General features: G+C 35.8%; 1 protein-coding gene across 4 annotated transcripts in view; it reads left to right on the top strand.

Annotated features, from left to right (window-relative positions):
- The first annotated feature begins 775 nt into the window (after window positions 1-775).
- The window catches only part of LOC110021869 (peptidyl-prolyl cis-trans isomerase FKBP16-4, chloroplastic-like), a 56,854-nt gene continuing 33,597 nt past the window's right edge, over window positions 776-24,032 (top strand). For 3 of the 4 annotated variants that reach the window (XM_020720560.1, XM_020720561.1, XM_020720562.1), the window contains exons 1-6: window positions 776-957; window positions 1,046-1,168; window positions 8,376-8,431; window positions 8,514-8,569; window positions 15,117-15,174; window positions 20,643-20,717. In XM_020720560.1, the coding sequence (XP_020576219.1) occupies window positions 879-957; window positions 1,046-1,168; window positions 8,376-8,431; window positions 8,514-8,569; window positions 15,117-15,174; window positions 20,643-20,717 (447 nt within the window). In that variant the 5' untranslated portion in view covers window positions 776-878. The remainder of the gene's footprint in view (window positions 958-1,045; window positions 1,169-8,375; window positions 8,432-8,513; window positions 8,570-15,116; window positions 15,175-20,642; window positions 20,718-24,032) is intronic. The other variant, XM_020720563.1, reaches the window with a different exon arrangement.

The raw sequence follows: 24,032 nt of genomic DNA on the forward strand, positions 1-24,032 counted from the left end.
TTAAACTAAACATTTTAATAATTTTAATTGTTATTGTAATTGTATTTCTTCTTATTTTATTTGTTTTGATACTCACAAAGTGGTGAGCAGTGTATTTTAATTTCTGTAACTGAACTGTAATATTTTGAGACATCTATTTTATCTATAATTTTTCATAAACAGTTCTGTTGTAAACAGCTTAACAAACAGGGGCATAATGATCATTTATCCATCAACAGCTCTCAGTATGTTGTTCTGAATAAACTGTCCCAAACAGCAAGTCAGATTATTCTGATAATCTGCAGATTATTAGATTATCAGAATAATCTGTTTATCAACATATTATAAATAATCAACAGCTACCCCAAACAGACCCTAAATCCTGAAGTCATTTTTAAACATGTTGCTTTGCTTTCTCAGTCATCCTAGTACTGGTTTCTAGAATTAAATAAGTCCTAAAAACAAATTTTATAATTTTTCCATTTTATTCTAGAATTCTTAAGCTTTCTCTTAGAATGGCCATATATTTTTCATAACTAACAATTTTGAAATTAAATTCCCTTTTATTGGTGCATTATTTGGGATGTATATGTTAATCATTACATTTCATTAACCTTTAATCACTATAATTAACTTAAATTAATATCAATTTAATTAGTTCTTTTGATTAGCAAATTTAATCAAACTAATTAGCGGATTATAAGCAGCCTTTAAATTAATTAATAAAATATTTTAAAACCCATTTTTTTATCAAACAAATGGATTAAACTTGAGAAAGAAACATTTAAAATTGTTAGGAGGAAGCTGTGGAGATGAGATAACGTTATCACAAGGCGAGCAAAGCCAACCCTTTCCCTCTAAGCGAAGTTGAAATCACTACAGAGCTCGTCTCCGCGGCCATGGAGCTCTCCCTCCCCGCACTAGGGCATCAGCGGCTCCTCAGCTCTCTATCTAGTTCTAATCAGTTGCATTTCTTCCGTACATCTGCTACTACTCATCTCTCTCTCATTCTGCATCCCCTTCATTTTCTCTAAGTGTCACTCACCTTAGGGTTTTTGTGGCTCAGCAGCGAAGCACCGTCGTTCGGATCGGAAGTCTTCTTCTGTTTTGTATTGTTTCTGCTCCAGAAGTGCTTTCTTCTCTGAGTCCGGGGGAAGGAGAGCATTGGTTGGTCTTATTTTTGCCGCTGGTTAGCCTTTGAATTATCTTTCATTGCCTTTTCTTTTCCCTTGCTCTTTTCAGCCGCTTTATGCAGCTCTTGCTAGTCATTTTAATTTGCTGAGTGTATTGTTTCGATGCTTAGTTAGTAAGACCAAATTTATGGTACAGAACGAAGAAGTGCGATTGTGAAATTTGGTTTCTATCGGTATGGTTAAGCAGGCTTGAGGAAGATTTGTTATTTATTGTTTTTTTTTTTGGTTTACCAAATTGAGATGGATTGTTTTTGGAATTGTGACTGTTGAGAAGGAATGTAATTTAGGGTTTAGGTGGAGTGTTGGCCTGAGGAAGGGTGATCAAGAGAGGGAGAGAAATGAGAGAGAGAGAGAGAGAGAGAGAGAGAGAGAGAGAGAGAGAGAGAGAGAGAGAGAGAGAGAGAGAGAGAGAGAGAGAGAGAGAGAGAGAGAGAGAGAGAGAGAGAGAGAGAGAGAGAGAGAGAGAGAGAGAGAGAGGAGGATGACTTCCCCCGGCCAAGGGAAAAATGGGGTGTTCCCTGGCCCGTAGACTCATTTTATTCCATAAAATTAGAGGTGACAAATGAGGAGCCCTAAAAAAAGTCCCCCTTTTACAGCTTGTAGCCCTCCTATTTATAGAAGATAGGTGGGGTAAAATGTGCAAAAATTACATATTTGGCTATGCTTTGAAGAGAGAAGCAATAGACATTTTAGTCCTTATTTCGACCGTTGGATCGTCTGGAGATCGATGCAGAATTTCATGTCCATATTTCTTTCTCTTGATCCTGGTGACATTCAATGCATAAAAAAATAAGTGACTTATATATGAATTTCTTGAAGATGATGGTTGCTTCATAATGACTATCCAGCTGGCCGAAGGAGAGAGTTAGTTGGCTGACTGAAACGAGGTGGTTGAGGAAGAGAGCCTGACCGATCGACTAAAGTAAGGTGGTTGAGAGAGAGAGCTTGGTCGGTTGACTGAAGTAGGGTGACCGACTACTGGATTGCCTCAAGATCCGTGCAGACCATTTTTGAGTATACATATTGAGTTTCTCAATTTCCTTGCTTCTTATAGTGAAAACTGCAATAAGAACAAGAAAATTTATAAATCAAACAAGTCTTGAATTTATAATTTGTTAATGATACTCCCTGCTAGACGCTTTTCGTGCTTTGTTCTGATAGCTTTGTCATCATTTGCTAAGTCTGTCATTCTGGCGTTTTTCTTGTTGGAAGGAAGTTGTCGGGTTTGGATGGGCGGTCAGAGTAAAAGTTGGCTGTCAGAGGAAGAGTCAGTCGTCGAAAGAAAGGTCAGTCGAGGAAAATTCTAAGCGTTGCTTGCCTCAGAGGGGAGTCTTGTAGTTGCTCGCATCGGAGGAAAGTCTTGTATTTGCTCACCCCGAAGGCGAGTCTTGTAGCTACTTTCCCGAAGGGGAGTTTTAGTGATGCTCGACCTGGAGGGGAGTCTTGTCGGTGCTCGCCCGGAGAGGAGTCTCAGAGTTGCTCGCCCCTGAGGGGAATCTTGGAGATGCTCGCTTCGGAGGGGAGTCTTGGTGATGCTCGCCTTGGAGGGGAGTCTTGGTGATGCTTCTCCTGGAGGGAAGTCTTGTGATGCACCCGATCAGACGCCCTTGGTGTTGTTTTCTATTGTTTTGTTATGTTTTTGATCGATCAAACACTCTTGGTGTCATAATTGTTTGTTTCGTTATGCCTTAAACTAATCAACCACTTTTGACGTCGTTGTCGGTTGTTTCGTTATGCCTTTGACTAATCGTATGCACTTGACTTTGTTGCCGGTTGTTTCTCATGCCTCTGATTGATCAGATGCTATTGGCATTGTTGTCGGTTTTTTTATCTGGATTCGAGTTCCCTTAGTGCTAGAAACAAATGAATTGAGATGTTTGCAGGTAAGTATATTATAAGTGTGTAAAAATTAAGTGATATATGAAAATATATAAGAGTTGAGTCTTATGTGAATCTTTCATGGTTGGAAATGGCTGATTGTAGGTGGTGTCAGGAGCACCCGGTCGGATGACAATTTGTTGAAATAGTGATTCTCTTCAAAAGATGCTACAAAGATATTGATAATCTTAAATGGTGACTATAAAAAAATCATACATAAACATTACGATAAAGTCTTAAATGAAGAATAACATAAAATACCACAATAGATCCTACAAAGTAGTGGTGGTTGGTTATCAACGATAAAAGATGCACTTGTCACTCCATAAGTCAATGCAATTCCTATTTGTAATGTATACCACAATTGTAAGAGAGAAGTGAAGACAACGAGAGGTTTTTGCAATATATTTTCCACACAAAGTGGATGATAATCTGATGGTTGCTAGCCATAAACCTAATAATGGAAAGCAAATGGGACAACTTTATTAAATGAGTCGAACACCATTTTTCGACTGTGGTTACAACAATTAGAATTTGAAGGTCCATTTAATTGACTTTTATGGTCGCTTTCAACGACAACATTTCATTTGTAATTATAATAATTCATCGGAATAGAAAAATATTATAAACTCTTAGACCCGACCGATTAATGATAATAAAATCAATTATAAATGAATTTTGTTGTCGTCTTTTGCCCCATCTTCATTATCAAATCTTCCAAGTCCTATTGCTACTGTTATAAGCTTAGTTTTTTTTTTTAAAAAGCCCAAGGGCTAATATATTAAAAAGGAAATGTACAAATATGTTGTATGAGATGACCTAAAAGAAGGCCTAACTCACACAATACAACACACACAAAAATCCAAACAGGCAAAGATACATAAAGATAAAAAAACCAAAAATCCTTCAATAGGTGCAAATGTGCTAAGAAAGTCCCACTTTAGTTCTTTCTCTGCCTCTAGTTCGCGGAAGGGAGTCAGCTAATAAATTGGTAAGGTGCGTATCATTACCCGAAGTAACCAAAATATCATCCATCAGATTTTTGAGCTCAAGTATGTCTCCATTCTTCTTTTTCCTCTTGGATGTGTAGACCTGTCATTCCTCATCCGAGTATTGACTCAATTGATCAATGGATTGGTCCAAAGGTGGCTGGACATGTGTAGGACGTTGCACATCTTGATCTCCCTGAGTCTGAGTAGCATTGACATCTTTTTGGACCTGATGAGGTGGTAGTGAAGCAGCAGATGTATTTTCACTTGTAATATTAGTGATAGGTTCTAGAGCAGACGGAGTCTGAAATCACTTGTAATATCAGTGATAGGTTCTAGAGCAGACGGAGTCTGAAAAGTCTCCCTCGACTCCATGATAGGAGGTTCCGAAGACCGAGGAGCTACAACAATGTGTGGAGACTGAATGATTGATATATTGCTTGCGAGAATAGTAACGTCTTCATATGTATCCTTTTGATGATCGATAGTGTCAATAACTTGGAGCTGATTAAGAGAAATTTAAATCATTGCCTCTATCAGAGCACTTTATTTTTTTGGTATGAGGTGGGGATGTAGACGATGACATTGAGAATTGGAGTGACCAAACATACGACAGTTCGAACAATACGAAGGAAAATGCTCAATATCTACCTTCTGCCAATATCTATGATGCTGTGTGCCCAATCATATTTTTTTCCGAAGCGTAAGCAGTAATGTTTTTTTCAACAAGTACTCTGGCTTCAGATGGACGGGAAAAATTAAAAGTAGAAATGTTCGTTTTGAGCGGCTTATCACAAGCTAAAGTAAGCGTCTTATCACAAGCTAAAGAAATAGAATACAACACTTTTTGAGAAAAATAATAAAATTTCAGATCAGGAAGGCGAATCCAAACCAGAATGATTGGCGATTTCGTCTGTGGGTCAAAAATACATAGATCATTTCAGAATCTTTATTGCAGAATCTTTTTCAGAATCTTTATTGCTCTGTTATCAATCCAGATTATCTTTCTAGCAAATAAACGTGTATAATCTTCTTCATTATTAATTTGAATAAGAATATGTTTACCATCTAATAGTCCAATTTATCACTCCTCAACAAGGTGCATAAGTTCAAATTCCTTGCGAATAAGCTCCATTTTGGGATGACCATATAGAAATTTCCCAACCAAGTTGAATACCTTCAGTGAAGCAAGTTGAATACCTTCAGTTTCTGTAAAAAAGATGGCAGACTTCCCATTTTTCCTACCAGATTTCTTGATGTCCTCCTCCCACTCAAACGATAGAGGAAAATAACACGATTTAGGTGTACCTGAGGCATTGACACTCGTGAGGGTAGCTGCATACGATCTGTTTGAAGTCATCCTCAAAATAAAGGTGTGACTTTAAAAAGAAAACACAGAAAAGTGGCGTCGACAGAAGAAGCTGAAAAGGAGAACACGAGCCGCAGAGCTGAGACGGGAAGCGTAGACCGAAGAAGCTGAAAAGGAGAAACACCGGGAGCCGCACTGCAGAGAGCCGCAGAGAGCCGAGATGGGAAGGAGGCTTAGTTAAATTGAATTAAGTAGTAGTTTTTTTAATTTCAGGGTTTATTTTTGGCTATATTAAATAACAGAAAATAATATATATAAAGATAAGAATTGAGTTTTTCACATGTATGTAAGACTTTTCTGTTTGTTCCCCCATGGTTTTTGGTTGGAGTAGATTGGTTGGCCGAATGGCTGGCCGGAGCCGTGGGTTGGCTGAAGAAAGAAAGAAGATGGTGACGGAAAGAGCCACGCGATCGAGGTGGTAGCCTGGGAGATAGATGCAAAGCGACAAATTGTGAGGATTCTAGATGGATCAGTTTCCTATTTGAGGAGGGAGAACACCACTAAAGGCACGTTGCTTGAGATCACTGATGGTGAGGGAGTTGACGGGGGCGGTAAACAAGTGGAATTGGGCTAATCAGTACAGTCATGCATCCGAGAGAGAGGAGGGCATGCTTTGCGAGAAGTAGTCCGATTGCTGAGGTGGTAATGAGCGACAGAGGGCAAGATTCGCCGGATATGTGGCGATCGGTTGGGAGATGGTTAGTCGGAGGTGACCGGAGCAGCTGTCGATCGGTGTTGATGGCTGATGGGTAGCTTGTTTTTAATAGGTTTTGTTGGGTGCCGGTTTGGACAAAATAAAGTGGCACTTTTGAGAGCTACAAAATTGAGACTTTCACAGTTTCAGATGGAGGTGGAGAGATCAGGTGGATTCAGATAATCGGTCGTCATGGCATCCGATCAGAGGAATGTCGGTCGGAGGGTGATTTGTCGGGGAAATCAAGTTTAACATTTTAAAAATATACAAGAACTGAGTGGCAAGCATGAGAATATAAAAATATATAGGAATTGAGTGTCTTGTATGTAAATCCTTCCTCTTTTGAGTCCCCCAAGCATCGAGCGACTATCGGAATGCATGAACTTGAGGTTGTCGAGTCTCGACCTTATACAATTAGAAATCACCTATCGAAGGCAAAAGATTGACTGAAATTTGGTGGTCGGTCGGAGACAACCAGAATAGCGGTCGACTTAGGAGTGTTGCCGACCGGTGGGTGATTTGCTAGAGGCATTTATAAAAATTGAATAGTATGTAAGAAAATATATAAATATGCAAGGATTGAGTGGTATATATGCAAGTCTTCCCTGTTCCAGGGGCGGTTAGCCAATGGGTGGCAGACTAGAGCAGAGTTGCCTGTTCGACAATGTGGCCAGAGAAGTGTCGCGATCGATCGACAAATACATAGCAAAACGTTGATCGACAAATTAGCCTGGATTTAACCTGAGTGTTACCGGGCACTCATGCTTGGACAACCTAAAGCCCCAGATTTGTAAATCTTGTACTAGTGCTCCATGTCAGCAAAGATGATGTTTGAATTTATCGTCCTCCATTGTTTCAAATAAGAGTGGAACGACTGGAAGCACGTTGCTGGGAAGATAAGTTGAGCAAATTATATGTATGTAAATCTCCCCTGCTTAGTTGGTCGACGAAATAAAGTTCGGACGGAGGGATGAAGTACGGTCGACGAAATTTGGTTGGAGGGTGTGAGAACCCGCCTTGGAATAGAAGAGAGATGTGGAAATGAAGCTTGTGCTAGAGAAGAATAGTGGAGTGGAGTGAGTGAATAAATGAGAGAGAGAGAGAGCTTGGGGAGAGGAAGTGAAGGTCTCGGTTGGAGGTGAAATTGGAAAGAAAGCTCGTAGCTTGAGAGGCGATGGGGAGTGAAAGTACGGGCTGCCTGGGAAGAAGAGGCATGGGGAGTTTGAAGAGGCTTGGTAAGTTTGTGGGGAGAAGAGTTTCATGGCTGCTATGAGCTGACCTGAGATGGATGCTTGAGAGGCGATGGGGATTGAAAGTATGGGTTGCCTCTGTTTCCACTAGATCTAAGGGGAACTATGGAGAAAGAGATGAAGTTTCTAAGTGATCGTCAGTAATGAGGAGTAAAGGAAGTGGATCCACTTTTGTGCAAGTTCCTCTTGTGTGTTCTTTGTTAGGTGTGTGTTTCTGAAGAGTTTTCTTTTTGTGTTAGCTCGTCTTCTTAGTCACAACACGATCTACGCTCACTGTATTTTTAGGGATGTTCTGTCCAAATATGTCCAGTAGATCGTGCCCAATGAATAAAGCGTTGAACCGATGAGAGGTGATCGAGAGAGGGTGATAAATGTGAGAGAGAGAGAGAGAAGATGACTTCGCCCTGCTGGGGGGAAAATGGGGTGTTCCAGAGCTTGTGGAACTATTTAATTCCATAAAATTAGAGGTTATAAATAAGGGGTATCCCAAAAAAATGCCATTTTTACATTATGAATTCCTTTTATTTATAGGACATATGAGGGGTAAAAGATACAAAAATTGCATTTTTGGCTGTGCTTTGAAGAGAGAAGCAAAAAGCATTTTAGTCCTTTTTATTTCGATTGCTGGATCGTCTCAAGATCGATGCAGACTTTCATGTTCATATTTCTTTGCCTTGGTTCTGTTGACATTCAATACATAAGACATTAAGTGACTTATATGTGAATTTCTTGAAGATGTTGGTTGCTTTAGCGTGACCATCCGACTGGTTGAAGGAGAGTTGGTCAGCCGATTGAAGTGAGGTGGCCGAGGGAGAGAGTTTGACCGGTCGACTGAAGTGAGGTGGCTGCGGGAGAGCTTGGCTTGTTGGCTAAAGGGTGTTGGCCGACAACTTGATTGCCTTGAAATCCGTGCAGAGCATTTTTGAATATACAGTTACAATGTTGGTGCCCTTTATATTGTTTATTACTTGATATAAAATTTACTAATCTTTTCTTTTTTTTGTTAATTATATTTTGCATTAGCTGCTGGACTCAAAATGTGTCATGGAGCTGAAGTTGTTTCCTCTAGTAGAAGAGCAGTGAGGAAATTTATTTTATTCATTATATTTTTAGTTGAGCTGTCAAAGGTTTCCCTTGATTCTTGTTTCTCTTTGTTTGCAGCTTAGGGGAGCAAAGATACCTGAGAGTGATTTTACTACCCTCCCAAATGGTCTGAAGTTAGTAATCCATTTAAATCAAATTATTGAACGTATTCATCTCAATCGATCTCTATTCCTTAATTTTCTTCTCCTCCTAAATTTAGCATTCAATTTGTATTTTACTAGTACTTATGATTACAGGGATGTTGAAAGTTCAATTTTAGTTTTCAAATTGCTATAATTGAACAGTTTCTATACAAGAATTTGCTCACTTTAGGCACTTTGTTTTTCTTCCCAAAATTTGCATTAAATCTATATTGTACTGTTGATGATGATTATATTAATGTTGATCATTCGGTTGTATTTTTTTAGTTGCTATACTTCAATTGTTCAATATAAGCGTCTCTTTATTTTAGGCTCTACTTTTTTTCCAGTTAATATACTTCAGATATTTTTACTCATATGAGATTTTTCTTTATCATCTATTCACCATTTGTTTCAGCGGTGGTGTTTCGGTTGGCTTTCTCTTTCTCTCACAGTAGATTTTCTTAATAAGAAAAGTATTTCTTGTTTAGAAATTACTTACTTCATGACTTTCTCAAGGGGTTTGTATCTTTTTTTAAATAATATAGTCATAAAGTCATGAGATGCGGGCAACTAAAATCATTTTAAACTTTATGTTTCTATGACAATGCCACTCCTAAGGAATGTCCAGACGGATTGATTTTTTTAATGTTTATTTTTTTAATTGACTGTTTAATGTGAAAAGAAATGTGGTAGTTAGTTTCCCAATCATTATAACTCTTGCTCCCTATTTGTAATATTCTATAATCCACAACAAATAATGTTTCCATTAAAGAAAAGATATGCAGGAGATGAATTTTAATGTCAACTACCATGTGAATTGATGTTATGATAGGAAAGCTGAGATGAAATAGTTTACATGTTAATATCTAAATTTGTTATACTCTTCATCATAGAAGTATGCTATAAATACATTGAAATAGTTAATTATGACGTGAGATAGCAGTATGCAATGTAAAACTTCTAGAAGTCTTTATTAAATAACTATACCTTAATAATTATTGAATTTGATTTGTTAAATGATCTTGATTTTCTTATGCAGCTTGTAAGGACTTTATCAAAGAAAGTTTAGATGTGACAAACTACATAAAGTTATCATGGATATCATGGATAATGGGGATTTATATTAACATGTAAATTAGCTTGTTGGAATAAAGCTAAAGATGATGATGAAATAGGATTATTGATTGCCTTTTTCATAGAGGTGATGTAGAATTAGTATTTGTGATTGAGATTCCTTAGATTTTAAGGCTTTTTGGTAGTACTTGGTTTTTTGGTTTAGAGACGATGAAACAACAAAATTCAGAGGGATTTGAAAGCTGGAAAATGTTATTGGTTAGTGTAGCTTAGAGTTTCTTCAATATAGTGGAAATAGGCAGGAGAGAGGAGTAGTGAGAGAGAGAGAGCTTTTCTAGATATAGAGATTAAAATTTATTTTTTCTTATTTATAGAGATTTTTTTCTTCAACTCTGTGAAGATTTGGAGAAATATTTTGACATAAATAAATAAATAAATAAAAATAGAATAGCCTAATAGGCATCATGATATGTTCCTTTTGGAATCATCCCTCATGGTTATTCTAATAATCTTTGATTTCTGATTTACCATCTTTCAAACACTCTTATGGACTCGATAATGTGGTCAATCCCACTTTTGTGGCCTTGGCGTAGCTAAGGTTCTATTATTTAATTAAATGGTCAAATAATTTTATTTATTCATTTTTGTATTGACTAATAAATCATATTGTTTACTTGACGATTAAACTTATTTTTTTTTTTTTGTATTTGTATAGATTAATACAACATTAACTTAAAATTAATAATAATTGTGATCTGTTAGTTATTTTTAGTTTTAGCTTATTATTTATTAATATAATTCTGATTATTAAGTGTTAACTTCACTTAAAAACAATAATAATTGTAATAATCAGGTTAATAATTTTGGTCTATCAGGTAGGCTTAGCCTTTTTTTTTTTTGGCAATTGAGACAAGTATTATTCTAGTTCACTCTTAGAGATTGTAACATAATTGCACATTGCAGGATAGCTTTATTTTTAAAGATGTACATGAGTCCAATGCCCCTTTTTCTTGTATTAGAGAGTATTCATCTCATTTTATACATGCATGATACACAGTTTTGTACTTTTTTAATCTTTTGATTTGCAATGCAATATGCACTTTTTCGAGGGAGCCTTAGCCGTGATGTGAAGATCTTGTTAGCAACTATGAGCTACATCATCTAAGTAATATCCAAATTAATTGAAGTTTGAGTGTAAGTATGGCTTTGTAGAGCATGCTTTAGTTATCCCTGAAAATTTTTAGTTTAGGGTTTTATCTATAGGTTAACAACTAGGGTTTTGATTCTACTAGTCTATGTTTGTGGCCTTAGCTTAGGAATTTTAATGTGATTGTTAGGACCGAGCCATTGAACTCGCTGCTTCTTATGATTTCCAAGTCAAAGAGCCTTAGTTATGAAATGAAGAAATTCCTTTTAGTCAAAGAATTAAGCATGAATCGCTTCATTAAAAGAGCTTCCCAGAGATCGAACATTGAAGGTTAATATTTGCTATCACTCTTGATGATGGATGTGCTTCTTATGGTTGAGATCAATTTTCTTTAGGAGGCATGAGTGCCTTGGCGCATATTTCAATGTATATAATCTTATATTTTCCATTAATATTGTAATCAATCTTAGTTTCTTTCAGTCTGTATGGGATTGAATATAAGTTTATTTCATTTTCTTTGGGCGGAAGCCTTACTCGAAGACATCACTCTTGCTAATATATCGAACCATAGAATGAAAGCTGAAATTGATTATGTATCTATTGTTTCATGAAAACCAAAGATGACTTTTTATCACCCTGAGTGGGAGAAAAATGCTAATAAAATAATGTTTCCACTTGAGATGTAATGGTGTTTGTGGAAGCCAAAGTTGATTTTTTATCAACCTGTGTGGTGGTAGAAATAAAAAAAAATAAAATAATTGTTTAACTTGAGATGCAATGGTGTTTGAGCATTAATTTTAGTGTATATAACATCATGTTGTCGTTGAGATAATAACTGCTATAGGTTTCACATCACTCATTAAAGAGGGAATCAGTGCAGATATAATCCCCCCTTATTGTGAAAACCAAAGTTTATTTTTTATCACCTTTCTAGAGTGTTAACTATAGCTACTGACATATCATTTTTTTGATGGAAGTTAAAACGAATGAAATATCACCCTTAAAGGTAGAAGCTAAAGTTGATTAGACATCGCCCCTTACTGTGGAAGCTGAACTAATGAAATATCAACTCTCGTCAAGTAAAATATTGGAATGAAAATAATTACTAATGGCTCAACATTTTCTTGGGATGGAGCAAAAGAAATCTTACTATTGGTGTTGATGCTTGAATCTCTTTTAAGTTGAATATGTTGATCTTCCGGTGCCTTGGCTTATTTATTGATGCAAGCGGCCTTTCTAATGTCTTAACACAATTTTGAAGAACTATGAACTTTCAAGTGGGTATGCTAGACTATTGAAGGAGTCGAAAAATCATAGATGCATTGACAGTTTTTGGAGGCATCTCAAATAATCAACCTAGTAATTTTATTGGCCAACTAGGCTTGTTTTTATGCGGTTGGGGATGTCGTCACAGCTGGCATTGTCAATATTGGTTGAGGGGTCCTTGACATGCTCAAAGATGCCAATGGGATAATTTATCATAAAAATCCAAAAATGGCACCAAATTGCAAACTATTTTGCATACTTCTCCCTATAAAATCATGGTTTGATGCGATGGATGTATAAAAAAAAAAGATTGTGGGATGCGGGATTTGTTGTTCATCTCATGTTCATTGCAATCTTATGAAATAATTGCCGGAGCAGTTACATCTTCTTGCTAGAGGAAGGAGAGAAAGTCTTGAATTGGCATAGAAGCTTGAGTTTCGATGAGATATAATGGCTTATGGCAGAGAGAGGTGGCTTTAACGTGGTGTGGCTTCCTTGTATCCCTAAGGACTATGATGTAGTACCTAGTCAAAATAATAAGGCAGTGATAGAGAGTTATGATCAACCCAAGGAGAGAGAGCCAAAGATAGAGATTTGTAAGTCTTTCAAGGAGTTAGAGAAGAGGAACCATTAGAGGTTCTTGGGCATACGGATTGCGTTAGAGGTGTGGAAGAGTTCTCTAGTAGCCTATTGACTTTTATTTTTTATTTTTCCAGTCCTTCCTTTGAATTCTTTGTTGGGTGGCTTGTTTATAAGATGGGAAGAGTTTGGGATGCCTAGGTTTTCTTGATTTTGTAGTTGGTAGTGGGCACAAGACATGCATAAGGTGGTTGCCAAGTGTTAAAGGTATTTAAAGAGTGCAATCTCATGGATGAGGATGTTGGCTAATATGGCATTGATGAAGGCTGCTTGTGGGGGAGCTGTGGAAAGCAGGGATCGGCTGTGATCTTGTTGCATGAGGGAGGAGACGCATGGCGATAATTATATATATATAAGGAACTTATTTATATAGAAAGAATGAGAAGTCAGCCATCTTTTTACAGAAGCTGAAGGTATTCAACTTGCTTCCTTCTGTCGTCTGAATTTACTTGAAAAATTTCTATATGTTCATCCCAAAATGGAGCTTATTCGCAAAAAAAATTGAACTTATGCACCTTGTTGTTAAATGAAAAATTGGACTATTAGATGAGAGCCACATTCTTATTCAAATTAGTAATGAAGAAGATTACATAAGCTTATTTGCTAGAAGAATAATAGATTCTGAAATGGTATGTGGATTTTGACCCACAGACAGAACCGCCAATCATTTCGATTTGGATTTCTCCCGCTGGTCTTAAATTTCATTATTTTTCTCAAAAAGTGTTGTATTTTATTGTCTTAGCTTATGTATTGCCTCAGCTTATGGGAAGCCACTCAAAACGGACATTCCTATTTTTAATCTGTCCCGTTTTTCTGAAGCCAGAGTACTTGTTGAAAGAGACACCACTTCACACGTTTCTGAGGAAATCTGGTTGGACACACAACACCATGAATATTGGCAGAAGGTAGATATTGAATCTTTTCCGTCGTATTGTTCGAACTGTCGTATGTTCGGACACTCCAGTTCTCAATGTCATCATCTACACCCTCAACTTAGACCAAAAAAGTAAACTTCTCCGTTAGAGGCTGTGATTCCATCCCTTCCTGATCAACTCCCAGTTTTTGACACTATTGATCATCAGAATGATACTCGGGACGACGTCACTATCCTCGCAGGCAATATGACAACTATTCAGTTCCCAGTTGTATCTCTCTCGTCTTTAGAACCTCCTATCATAGGGGAGAGGGAGTTTCTTCAGACCCCGCCTGACCTAGAACCTATCACTGATAATACAAGTGGAAATACTTCTACTGCTTCACTACCGTCTCATCAGGCCAGAAAGATGTTAATATTACTCAGGCTCATGGGGATCAAGACGTGCAACGACCTACACATGTCCGACCACCTTTTGAATCTACTGATCAGATGAGTCAATCATCGGATGATGAATGACATGTCTACATATCCAGGAGGAAGAAGAAGAATGAAGATCTACTTAAGCTCAGAAATCTGATGGATAATACTTTGGTTACTATGGGCAATGGTACTCACTTTATCTATTTGTTAGCCGGCTCACTTCCGAGAACTAGAGGCAGGAGGACTAAAGTGGGACCCTAGTATTTTTGTGCCCTTTTGTGGCTTTTTGGTTTTTTACCTTTATGTATTTTTGCTTAATCTGGGTTTTGTGTGTGTGTATTGTATGAGTTGGGCTTTCTTTTAGGCCCTCTTATACAACATTTCTATATCTTTTCATTAATATATTTGCCCTCGGGCTTTTTCTAAAGTTTTAAGGCCTTTACATGCACACCACACAAGTTTTATTTATTTACTTATCTAACACCTAAACATTCATATTTACTTGCATACCACTTAAATCTTCAACATTACATCAAAAACACCATCATCACTATCTATTTATAATTGAAATACACCTCTTCATGCAGAAATTTATGACACCAAGCTGTTATAAATGTAAATATTAAAAGTTGGATGTTAGATTGTAAAAATATACAAGAAGTGTGGTATGTATGTAATCTCCCCTCAGAAAACATGTATTAGCCTTTGTTATATCATTTGTATTTATCTTGTTGAAAAATAGTGCTTCAATCCTCACTTTGGTAAATAGTTTCTTAATTTATGTTATCCCGCTGAAAAGGGCATTTCAGTCACAAAATTAACTCTGACTTCAAGTTGATGATTTTATGTATATTTGTCAAGTTATGGTTGTGGTTATCCAGTTTTGGCATTTCATAAATTGCTTAAAGTTCAACCTTTATTGGATTGGTTTTCAAATTCAAGGCACTATTCCTTTATAGTATCATGGTCGTCTTCTTGCACCTCTATTTTTTGACCGGTTGGTTAGAAGAATTGTGTTATGAGCACATGAATGAATGTCGTTGATGGTATTTATACTTGTCTTTGCACTCACCTAAAATTATTCATATATATATATATACATATTATTCTTGTAGATACTATGATCTGAAGGTTGGAGGCGGGGCTAAAGCTGCCAAAGGATCACGTGTTGCTGTATGGTTATCATCTCAATTTATTCTTTTCTGCTTCTCATCTTAACATCTGATATTCAAGTTTGTTTCATCTTGCTTCACTTGGGATATATTTGACTCAGTATTACTTTTGTTTTAACTTATAAGTTGAAAATATATATATATGATTTTACTCATTTCTTGTTTCCGCACTAGAAAAAAGAAGACAATTTTAGATTGCAGAAACTGAAAACAAAGTCATGTTTTCAATTTTTAAAAAAATATTTCAGTCTATTGTAGAACTAGGGCTGTAAAAGAGCCGAGCATGAGCGAGCTCAGATTGGGCTCGTGTTCGGCTCGTTCGAAACTGGCTCGTGTTCGAAATTGGCTCGTGTTCGAAATAGCTCATGAACAGTGTGTTCGTGTTCGGCTTGAATTATATTTTTTTGTTCGTGTTCGGCTCGAAATTGGCTCGTTATAATATAAAATTATTATAATTAAAAAAAAATTAAAAATAATAATTTTAGTTTAAAATTTTCAAGAACAAATTTCCTTTTTTAGAAAGAATAGGGTTTAGATTTATTAACTAAAAAATGATAACATAAAAAAATTTTACAAGAGCAAAAACTTACAAAATAAAGACCGATTTATTACAATTTTTAAAATGTACAAACTAAACAAGAGTGCAAAAAATAATAAAATCTCAAAATATAAATCAAAATCTAAGAAATAATTGTATTAAACATTTTATTTTTCTCATGCTTTACATATAACTCAAACTACTAAAACTAATTTCTGTAAACGTGGATGACACTGTGCTGGAAAACAACTCAAGTTCTCAAGTCTATAGCCAATATTGATTCTTGCACCCTGTGGATATTACAATAACATAAGCTCAGGTCATATCGTTCGATGAGCATGGTGGAGTGCCCCAGTTGCATGATCATATCTTTCAGCCAAGACACGGAATGCTCGGTAGAAATCTTTCACAAACTTCATAAGCTCAGGTCGTTTCTTGTAGTACATCTCGGCCCTCCTTGATAAGGAGTCAGCATCTTCCTCTATGAGTTTGATGATAGCTTTTACTTTCAAGTCCATATCTGTTCAAGAAAAGACAAATTAAGATTCATAAAGAGTTAGATGCTTAAATCTTTGGTGCAAGGAAAAGCATTCCTCAACAAACATTACTAAAATCTATTGAAAAGTCCATAATTAAACCCCAAATAATGTTAAGTATAGCACTAAACAACAATGAATGGTGGGAGGAGTTGAAGAGAAACGTGATGACGAGAATGAACAAATAATCTATGATAAAAGTGTCAAAATAGTCAATTAATGCTCTTGTATAGGAACAACTTTATTAAAGCAAAGAAGTAATGAACAAATTTAAAGAGTTTGGGTACTAATTTGACACTTCTAAATACTCTAGGATTAACATGACCACATATAAAATTAAGTATTTACTTTGGCATTTTACTCTATAATCTATAGTGCAAACCCTCTACATGATATAATGAGTCATGGATGATTGGCATGCATGCCTGTAAGGTTCTCCTGAAGCCATTTTGAATTCTTTGGACTAATATGGCTGTCCCACCACCATGAATACAATCTCCTGGACTCAGCATGCATAAATATCGACATGATTCCAAGTAGATAAATCAACAGTGTTTACAGAGACAATCAAACCATTCAATTTGACTTTTTTCCTAACCTGCAATATTGCATCAGTGTAACAATCAAACTTATTCATATAAGAGTTTTTGTTTGCTTTAAATAAGAATTTCAATGAAGTAGAATCAGCAAAATTCAGCCTCAAATTGGTGCATGAATTATTCCTTATCAATAAAATTCAAAAATCAAGTCGGTGATATTGCTTGCTATTAAAAAAATATGATAGATATTAATACAAAATAGCAACAAAACCCTCTCAACAGATAATCCCAGATGAAGGGCAGGTCACCTTAAAACATGAAATCCATCAAGATTGCATAGAAAACAAGAACTTCATAGAAAATAGGAATTCCCTCAACTCAACAGTCAAAGCAAAGAAAAGATCATGAGGAACTTCTTCTGACTCTGTACCTTGCGAAGTAAGATTGACATTTTCGTTGCTATTATGAGCTTCTTATATAGCTATCAAATTATTGCTGGATGATTCAGATTGTGAAAGATCAAGTTCAGACATATTTGCACTGTAAATGAAATAAAAAACTCATAATTAGTATCACTTTAGACATACTACCAAGTCAAAAATGCATAAACAATTATTTATATTCAATCAAAGTATTCTTCAATCTTTGTAAAGATTTCAAATGCCATTTTATGAATGCAGGATAAAACAATTTCTGACAAACCTTCTAAGAAACAAAAGGTAACTTCTTAAGGATAAACTGATAGATGAGAACCACTCCAACTTTGCTAAAAATCTGGAAAATCAAAATGAAAGTGGTAAGCAGTATTCATTTATAATTCATGGTGATTTGCTATAACATATACTTCAGTTCTATTGAACTATCGTCATATTGCGCCAATTTATATATTATAGTTTCAGTTAACTGAGATATTTGGATCTGTTTCACATTCAAATTGGAAAACTGGCTCTGATTATGCATTTTCAGCTATGAAGGATTTATATATTATTTTCTTGAATTTTCACTCTTGTTTTATCAAAGTAAACACAAGCTTTATGTTCTAATATTAAAATAAGGCACATGCTTTGATTTAATCATACAGCTGATTTCCACACTTATTCATTTCTTTGAAACTATCATCATATTATGTCAATTATATATTCTAGTTTTAGTTAAGTTTCAGTTAATTAATTATATTTGGATCTGTTTCAGATTTGAATTTATAGTTTCAGTTAACGGAAAATCACACATTTTGTAATTGTCATCTGAGGGATATAAGTTGGTAGCTATTAAGTTGGTTGTTTCCAATAATGAGTTTGCTGGGCAACACTACCATGATCTCAAGAAACGGCCTTTTTTTAGTGGCTTATGCGTCTTTTTGGGCTCCGCCCCTGTACATTTATGGCGGTTTCTTGTGTCACAAATATGTCATATGTTATAGCTGAGGTTTGTTTATTTAGTAGGTTTGGGAAGGAGATGGAGTTGTAAGGTATGGCAGGAAACTTATTAGTGCAGCGGACCCTCAAAAATTTGAGTCAGGGATTAGGAAAAATTTAATAGACGAACTAATGTTCAGACAAAGGCTCCAGTCTAGTTGAAAGTTATTAATTATGTACTCAAAGTATGAACAAAGTTATGCATCTAACTAACACCAATGATCAAACACATTACAAAATATTCATTTTATTTCCTACCGTGAGCCATTTAAATGGAATTCATTTATATAACACATTACAGAATATACACTGTGACGGCTTTGATGTAAATCTTCCAAATAAAAGAAATTTAAGAAACATTAGGACAAGAGGCATACTTGAAGATAAATATGAAATATTACAAAAAAGATACTCAAATATAACACCTAGGTATCCAAACAAGCAGTCGTCCAAGAATATCGAGCAACCAAGCAAGAATATCAATCAAACGAACCAACACTGCCGAGAAAGAGAAGTAGATATCAGATTTTTTTAAGTTTTCAACAACCCTTATATCAGATCTCATCCCAAAAAAACCAGATCTAAATTCAATATGCGAGATTTCACTGCCAAAACCCTAAAAGACTAGGTTTCACTCAAAAAATCTAAGTAAATCTAAAAGAAATTTAAGAAAATTTAAGCTAAGAGGTACCTCTGTAAGTAAACAAGCAACTAAGCAAGAATATTGAGCAACCAAGCAAGAAAACTGAGCAGTCGAGCCAAGGCTGACTATCCGAGGAGAAATAGATGTAAATATTAGCAGAATAAGAAGAAACCAGAGAGCCTTCCGCGATTTTGAGAGGATCGGAGGAGGAGAACTTCGCGATTTTGAGGGGAGGAGCGATTTTGAGACGAGGAGCTCGGGAGCGAAAGACAGCCGCACCCCAAAACTTTCGAGACGGGAATGGGAGCGAACTCAGCGAAGTTAGGGTTTAAGTTTTTAACTAATACCCTATTCCTATACGGCAAACCCTAAATGCATATATAAAATTTAATTATTTATATAAGTTATAGTAAATTATTAATATGAGATTCTTAAGATAAAATTTTTAAAATATGATAATTTATTTTTTAAAAAAATTTAATTAATTATAATTTATAATATTTAATTTTATGAATATGTATTATGTATATTTATATATATTTATTTTCAAGTCAATTCAAGCCGAACACGAGCGAACAAACTTTTGTTCGTGTTCGGCTCGTTTACATTTCGAGCTTAAAAATTTGTTCGTGTTTGACTCGTTAGGCTTAACGAACGAGCCGAACACGAGCTGCTTAACGAGCCGAAAACGAGCAGTTCGCGAACAACGAGCCAAATTGACAGCCCTATGCAGAACATGTCTTCGCAAGTATAGGAGAAAATCAGACCGTTTCTAGAAGTAATGTTCAAGATTCAATAAGTAATCACAAAAGCATAGCATGCCTATCCATATCATCAGATCCATAATTTGGAGCAAAAATAAAACATGGATTTCTTGCATATTTTCTTAGCCATTATCAAGTAGCAAAAACACATAACAAGAACATGCTTAACTTGCTAAGGTAGATTCCAACTACCTCATGTTGTTGTTAAGCTTTCTTATTGCATTATGAGTTTTTTATTAAACGTTTGAATTTTTTATGAACATGCATATCTATGTGAAATTTCTTTTAAGTAATTGTTAAACTATCAGCTGCAATGATTTTGAGTTTATGATTTAAATCTAAATTAACATAATTATTCTTTTTAAAGTTTCTGGAGTGCAATCTGACCTTATGTATGTTTTTCTTGCATTTCATCAGGAATTAAGATCCTGATATATCTTGCATCTAAAGGGAAAATATAGTTAAAAATCTAAGAGAGAGCTACTCGAGAGGCAAATTTTACGGTCAGCAATAGCTTATTATTGGATTTCTTAGATCTTTTTCTTATATACCCTTTCTTCTATTTAGTTTGGAGAATTAGAAACTAGAAGTTATGGTTAGGCCTCCGTGACAAGAAGTTCAACTTACTTTTTTCAACAGTAAACCTTCAAGTTTATCGGAGAAATCAGGCCCTTCTATTACCCTTGGGCATGAGCCGCAACTTCTTGGAACACAATAAACCAATATTTTGGAGAATCCTTGGTGCATGTCCACATTTTCAAGGTGTTCATGACTTCAATTTCTTATAGTTCATGCAACCTTTGATTCATTCACGTGACACAATGGTTGACTTTTTACTTCTAACTTCTTCTGACAGAATTATTTCTTTTTTTTTTTTACAAAATTTTACATTATTTACAAATTACAATCATAGCCATTGTTCAGTCTCTTAGTTTTTGTTTTTGGCTTCTCAGTCTTCTTTTCAAAATCCGAATGCTACCTGATAATTTTTTGAGTATTCTGAAGAGCCAATCTGCTTATTGATTTTTTTGTAGGTGCACTATGTTGCCAAGTGGAGGGGTGTAACTTTCATGACTAGTCGGCAAGGACTTGGTGTTACTGGGGGCACGGTATGATTTTGCAATGTGATCAAGATCATGACGAACATTTTTCTCTTCACCTGGACATTAACATGTTAAAAAGTATGCATGCAGATTTCTGATTCAGCATTATCCAGTTATTTACCACAAATTTTGTGCAATCTATTTATAGTTTTCTTAGTTTGGGCTTTCTGTTTTTTATAAAAATGGTTAGGTTTTTTTTTTTTCAAATTAGCTATGGGCAACCTTCCAATGGTAAGTAGAAGGGTGTCTTGAGGAGCAGCCCACATATGTTAGCAGTCATCCCAATCACTGCAAAAAAACGTCGAGTGTTGTTTGAATCCAAAAATGAAGGTGTTATGATATTGCGCTACCATTGTCAGCCAAGGTCCTAAGGAAGAAGGAATTTGATTTAACTTTAATGTGGTGTGCATTTGGTTTTATAAAACTTCAAACTGTTGAGAGGCCTTCAAAGTCAACTTGAAGGACAATTAGCTGCTGTGGGTAGGAGAAGGTAACAATGAAGTAGTCAGCATGGCCCGAAATTTTCACACCATGGCCATCATTACTATAAGAATTAAAGGCAGACACATTAGTGTTAATTTTGAGGAAATTTCCTGTTTTAGTTAACCCCGAAAAATTCTTGTGGCTTCGAAAAGGTGGCCCATAGAGATTTCATGGATTAATATTTGTTTTTTTGAATGAAACCTACATTAACATATATTATCATCATGTTTTGCAGTAGTATGAGAAATAGAATTTCTTAGTATATAATAAAGCAAAAAAGTGGGGGGTATTGAGTATTTTAGTGTTTTGGGTTCCACTAAGTTGAGAGGACAATATAAATACTATAAAGAGGTCTATAGAGAAGAGCCAAGAGTGTGGTAAGGTTTTGCCACAGAACTTGAGTATCAGATAGTTAATAACTAGTTGCTTGGGGCTCTCGATAGTATATATTTTTATTTGAATGCTACTAAAATTCCATTGGATTGCTCCATGTCGTCAGTGGAGAGAATATAATTAAGGGGCTTTCACATTAATTGAATAGTTGGTATGTCAATGACACGATTCTAGGGCTCATAGAAGGTGCTTAGGAAGTGGATCTAGCGGGGAGGTGATTGAGAAATTGCAAGAGAACAAGGATATGTGAGGCCGACGATGTTTGGAATAGGATAGGGGTAAAATCTGCTGTTAGACGACAAATCGGAGGAGTTCACTGCTGTCCGTATTGAAAACAGTTGTCAAATGGTGCAACGGCAAGGTACGGGTGGTGACGAGGTTCCATCACCTGTTCTTGAGCAAGATTTAAATACATCACTGCAAAAGGAAGATGATGAAATACTCATAGAGCAGAAATCATAGATCATTTCTCCACAATGCATAAAACCAAGCTTAAGTTTGCAAACACCCATAATACAACCTATATAGATGTACCCTAATATAATAGAATATAATTAGAAATAGAGAAATTGGAATGAAATAGAAAAGATAAAGAAATTGCTTAAATTGAACTGAGACTGCATCTCGAGCAGCATATGATCCTACAATCGAGGGAGGTTCCGCAAGCCCTGGTCTCTCGGGCTTCCGCACCAGTGTCAGTCAAGCTTCCACAGTCAGAGAATATTAGTGAGGCCCAAGTACGAAGGATGAAGTAGGCCTAGAGCCGAAGTTGCCAATGAAAGTGAGGATCCATACCACTAAGTCGTTAGACTTAAAATCTTCAATGTGATGGGAGGGGTGATATGAACAAAAGCCTATTATTATAGAGTGGATAAGCTTAAGGTCCAGACACCAGCATTGGTTCAAAGACTCTAAATATGGAGTGACAGCAGGTCGTGAGGAGATTTTGTTTATTTAGAGGATCCCACTTGATCTATAGTTCCTGTAATAGATCATATTCTCCACAATACATAAAAGCAAGCTTAAGTTTGCAAACACCCATAATACAACCTATATAGATGTACCCTAATATAATAGAACATAATTAGAAATAGAGAAATTGGAATGAAATAGAAAAGATAAAGAAATTGCTTAAATTGAACTGAGGCTGCATCTCGGGCAGCATGTGATCCTACAATCGAGGGAGGTTCCGCAAGCCCTGGTCTCTCGGGCTTCCGCACCAGTGTCAGTCAAGCTTCCACAGTCAGAGAATATTAGTGAGGCCCAAGTACGAAGGATGAAGTAGGCCTAGAGCCGAAGTTGCCAATGAAAGTGAGGATCCATACCACTAAGTCGTTAGACTTAAAATCTTCAATGTGATGGGAGGGGTGATATGAACAAAGGCCTATCATTATAGAGTGGATAAGCTCAAGGTCCAGACACCAGCATTGGTTCAAAGACTCTAATTATGGAGTGACAGCAGGTCGTGAAGACATTTTGTTTATTTAGAGGGCCCCACTTGATCAATAGTTCCTGTAAATATAATCATTACTGTTTGAGATATGACACTTGATGTTTTCTTTGATGATGAATCTTTCCATACATATAGCATTCTAGATTGATTAGCCAGGTTGGTTGGCAAAGATTGATTGTGTTTTAAAAATATTTTGCTGAAATAAAATCGGCATAAAATGATGAAAAGGTACGTTCTAGGTTGTATAGAATTCATCGAGCATCTTAAGTCAAGTACAATAGCAAGATCTTTTCCCAAACTTTTTAGAGCTGTTCGGCCTTATGATCAGAGGAACTCTAAAATAAGTAAGCCAATGCAAATTTCAAACGTTTTGGGGGGGGGGGGGGGGGAACATGCTCAACCGATGTATAAAGATACTACTAAGAATATTCTTGATGAGGATGATTCCACCTGCTTGGTTTAAGTTTGGCTTGCCAACCATCAATGAGTTGTTGAATATTGGTTGCAATCACATTAAAGATATTTGAATTTGCTCTGTCATGGAATATAGTATATCCAAGTTATTTCATAGGTTGAGGTTGTGTAAAATTGGTGGCTCTAATGGCCATGAGGTGTTAGGATAAGCTTTTGATTTGGTTAAATGATTTGCTAGAGAGTAACTGAAAAATCTTATTATAATAGATTCATTAGTAAAATTGATAATTTTGTTTTCAAATGAATGGCGTAAGATCAAGGGTTTGTTCTAAGGAGGATGGTAAGATGTTAACTCACCAGAAGCATGAAGGATGTATATTAGATCATAATGGCTATCCCCATGCCATTATTACTTATTATTTGACTTTATACCCTAATTATGTATTTTTCCTTTTGCTTTATTATGTTTTTATTTCTTTCCTAGTTATTTTATTCTATTTTTATTATTTTCTCTTATTATGTCTATTGTAATTGGGTTTAAATACCCCACCTCCTATCAATAAAATCAAGCGGTTCTA

The sequence above is a fragment of the Phalaenopsis equestris genome, unplaced genomic scaffold (assembly GCF_001263595.1).
Source record: "Phalaenopsis equestris unplaced genomic scaffold, ASM126359v1 Scaffold000151, whole genome shotgun sequence".
In the NCBI taxonomy this organism is placed as follows: Eukaryota; Viridiplantae; Streptophyta; class Magnoliopsida; order Asparagales; family Orchidaceae; genus Phalaenopsis; species Phalaenopsis equestris.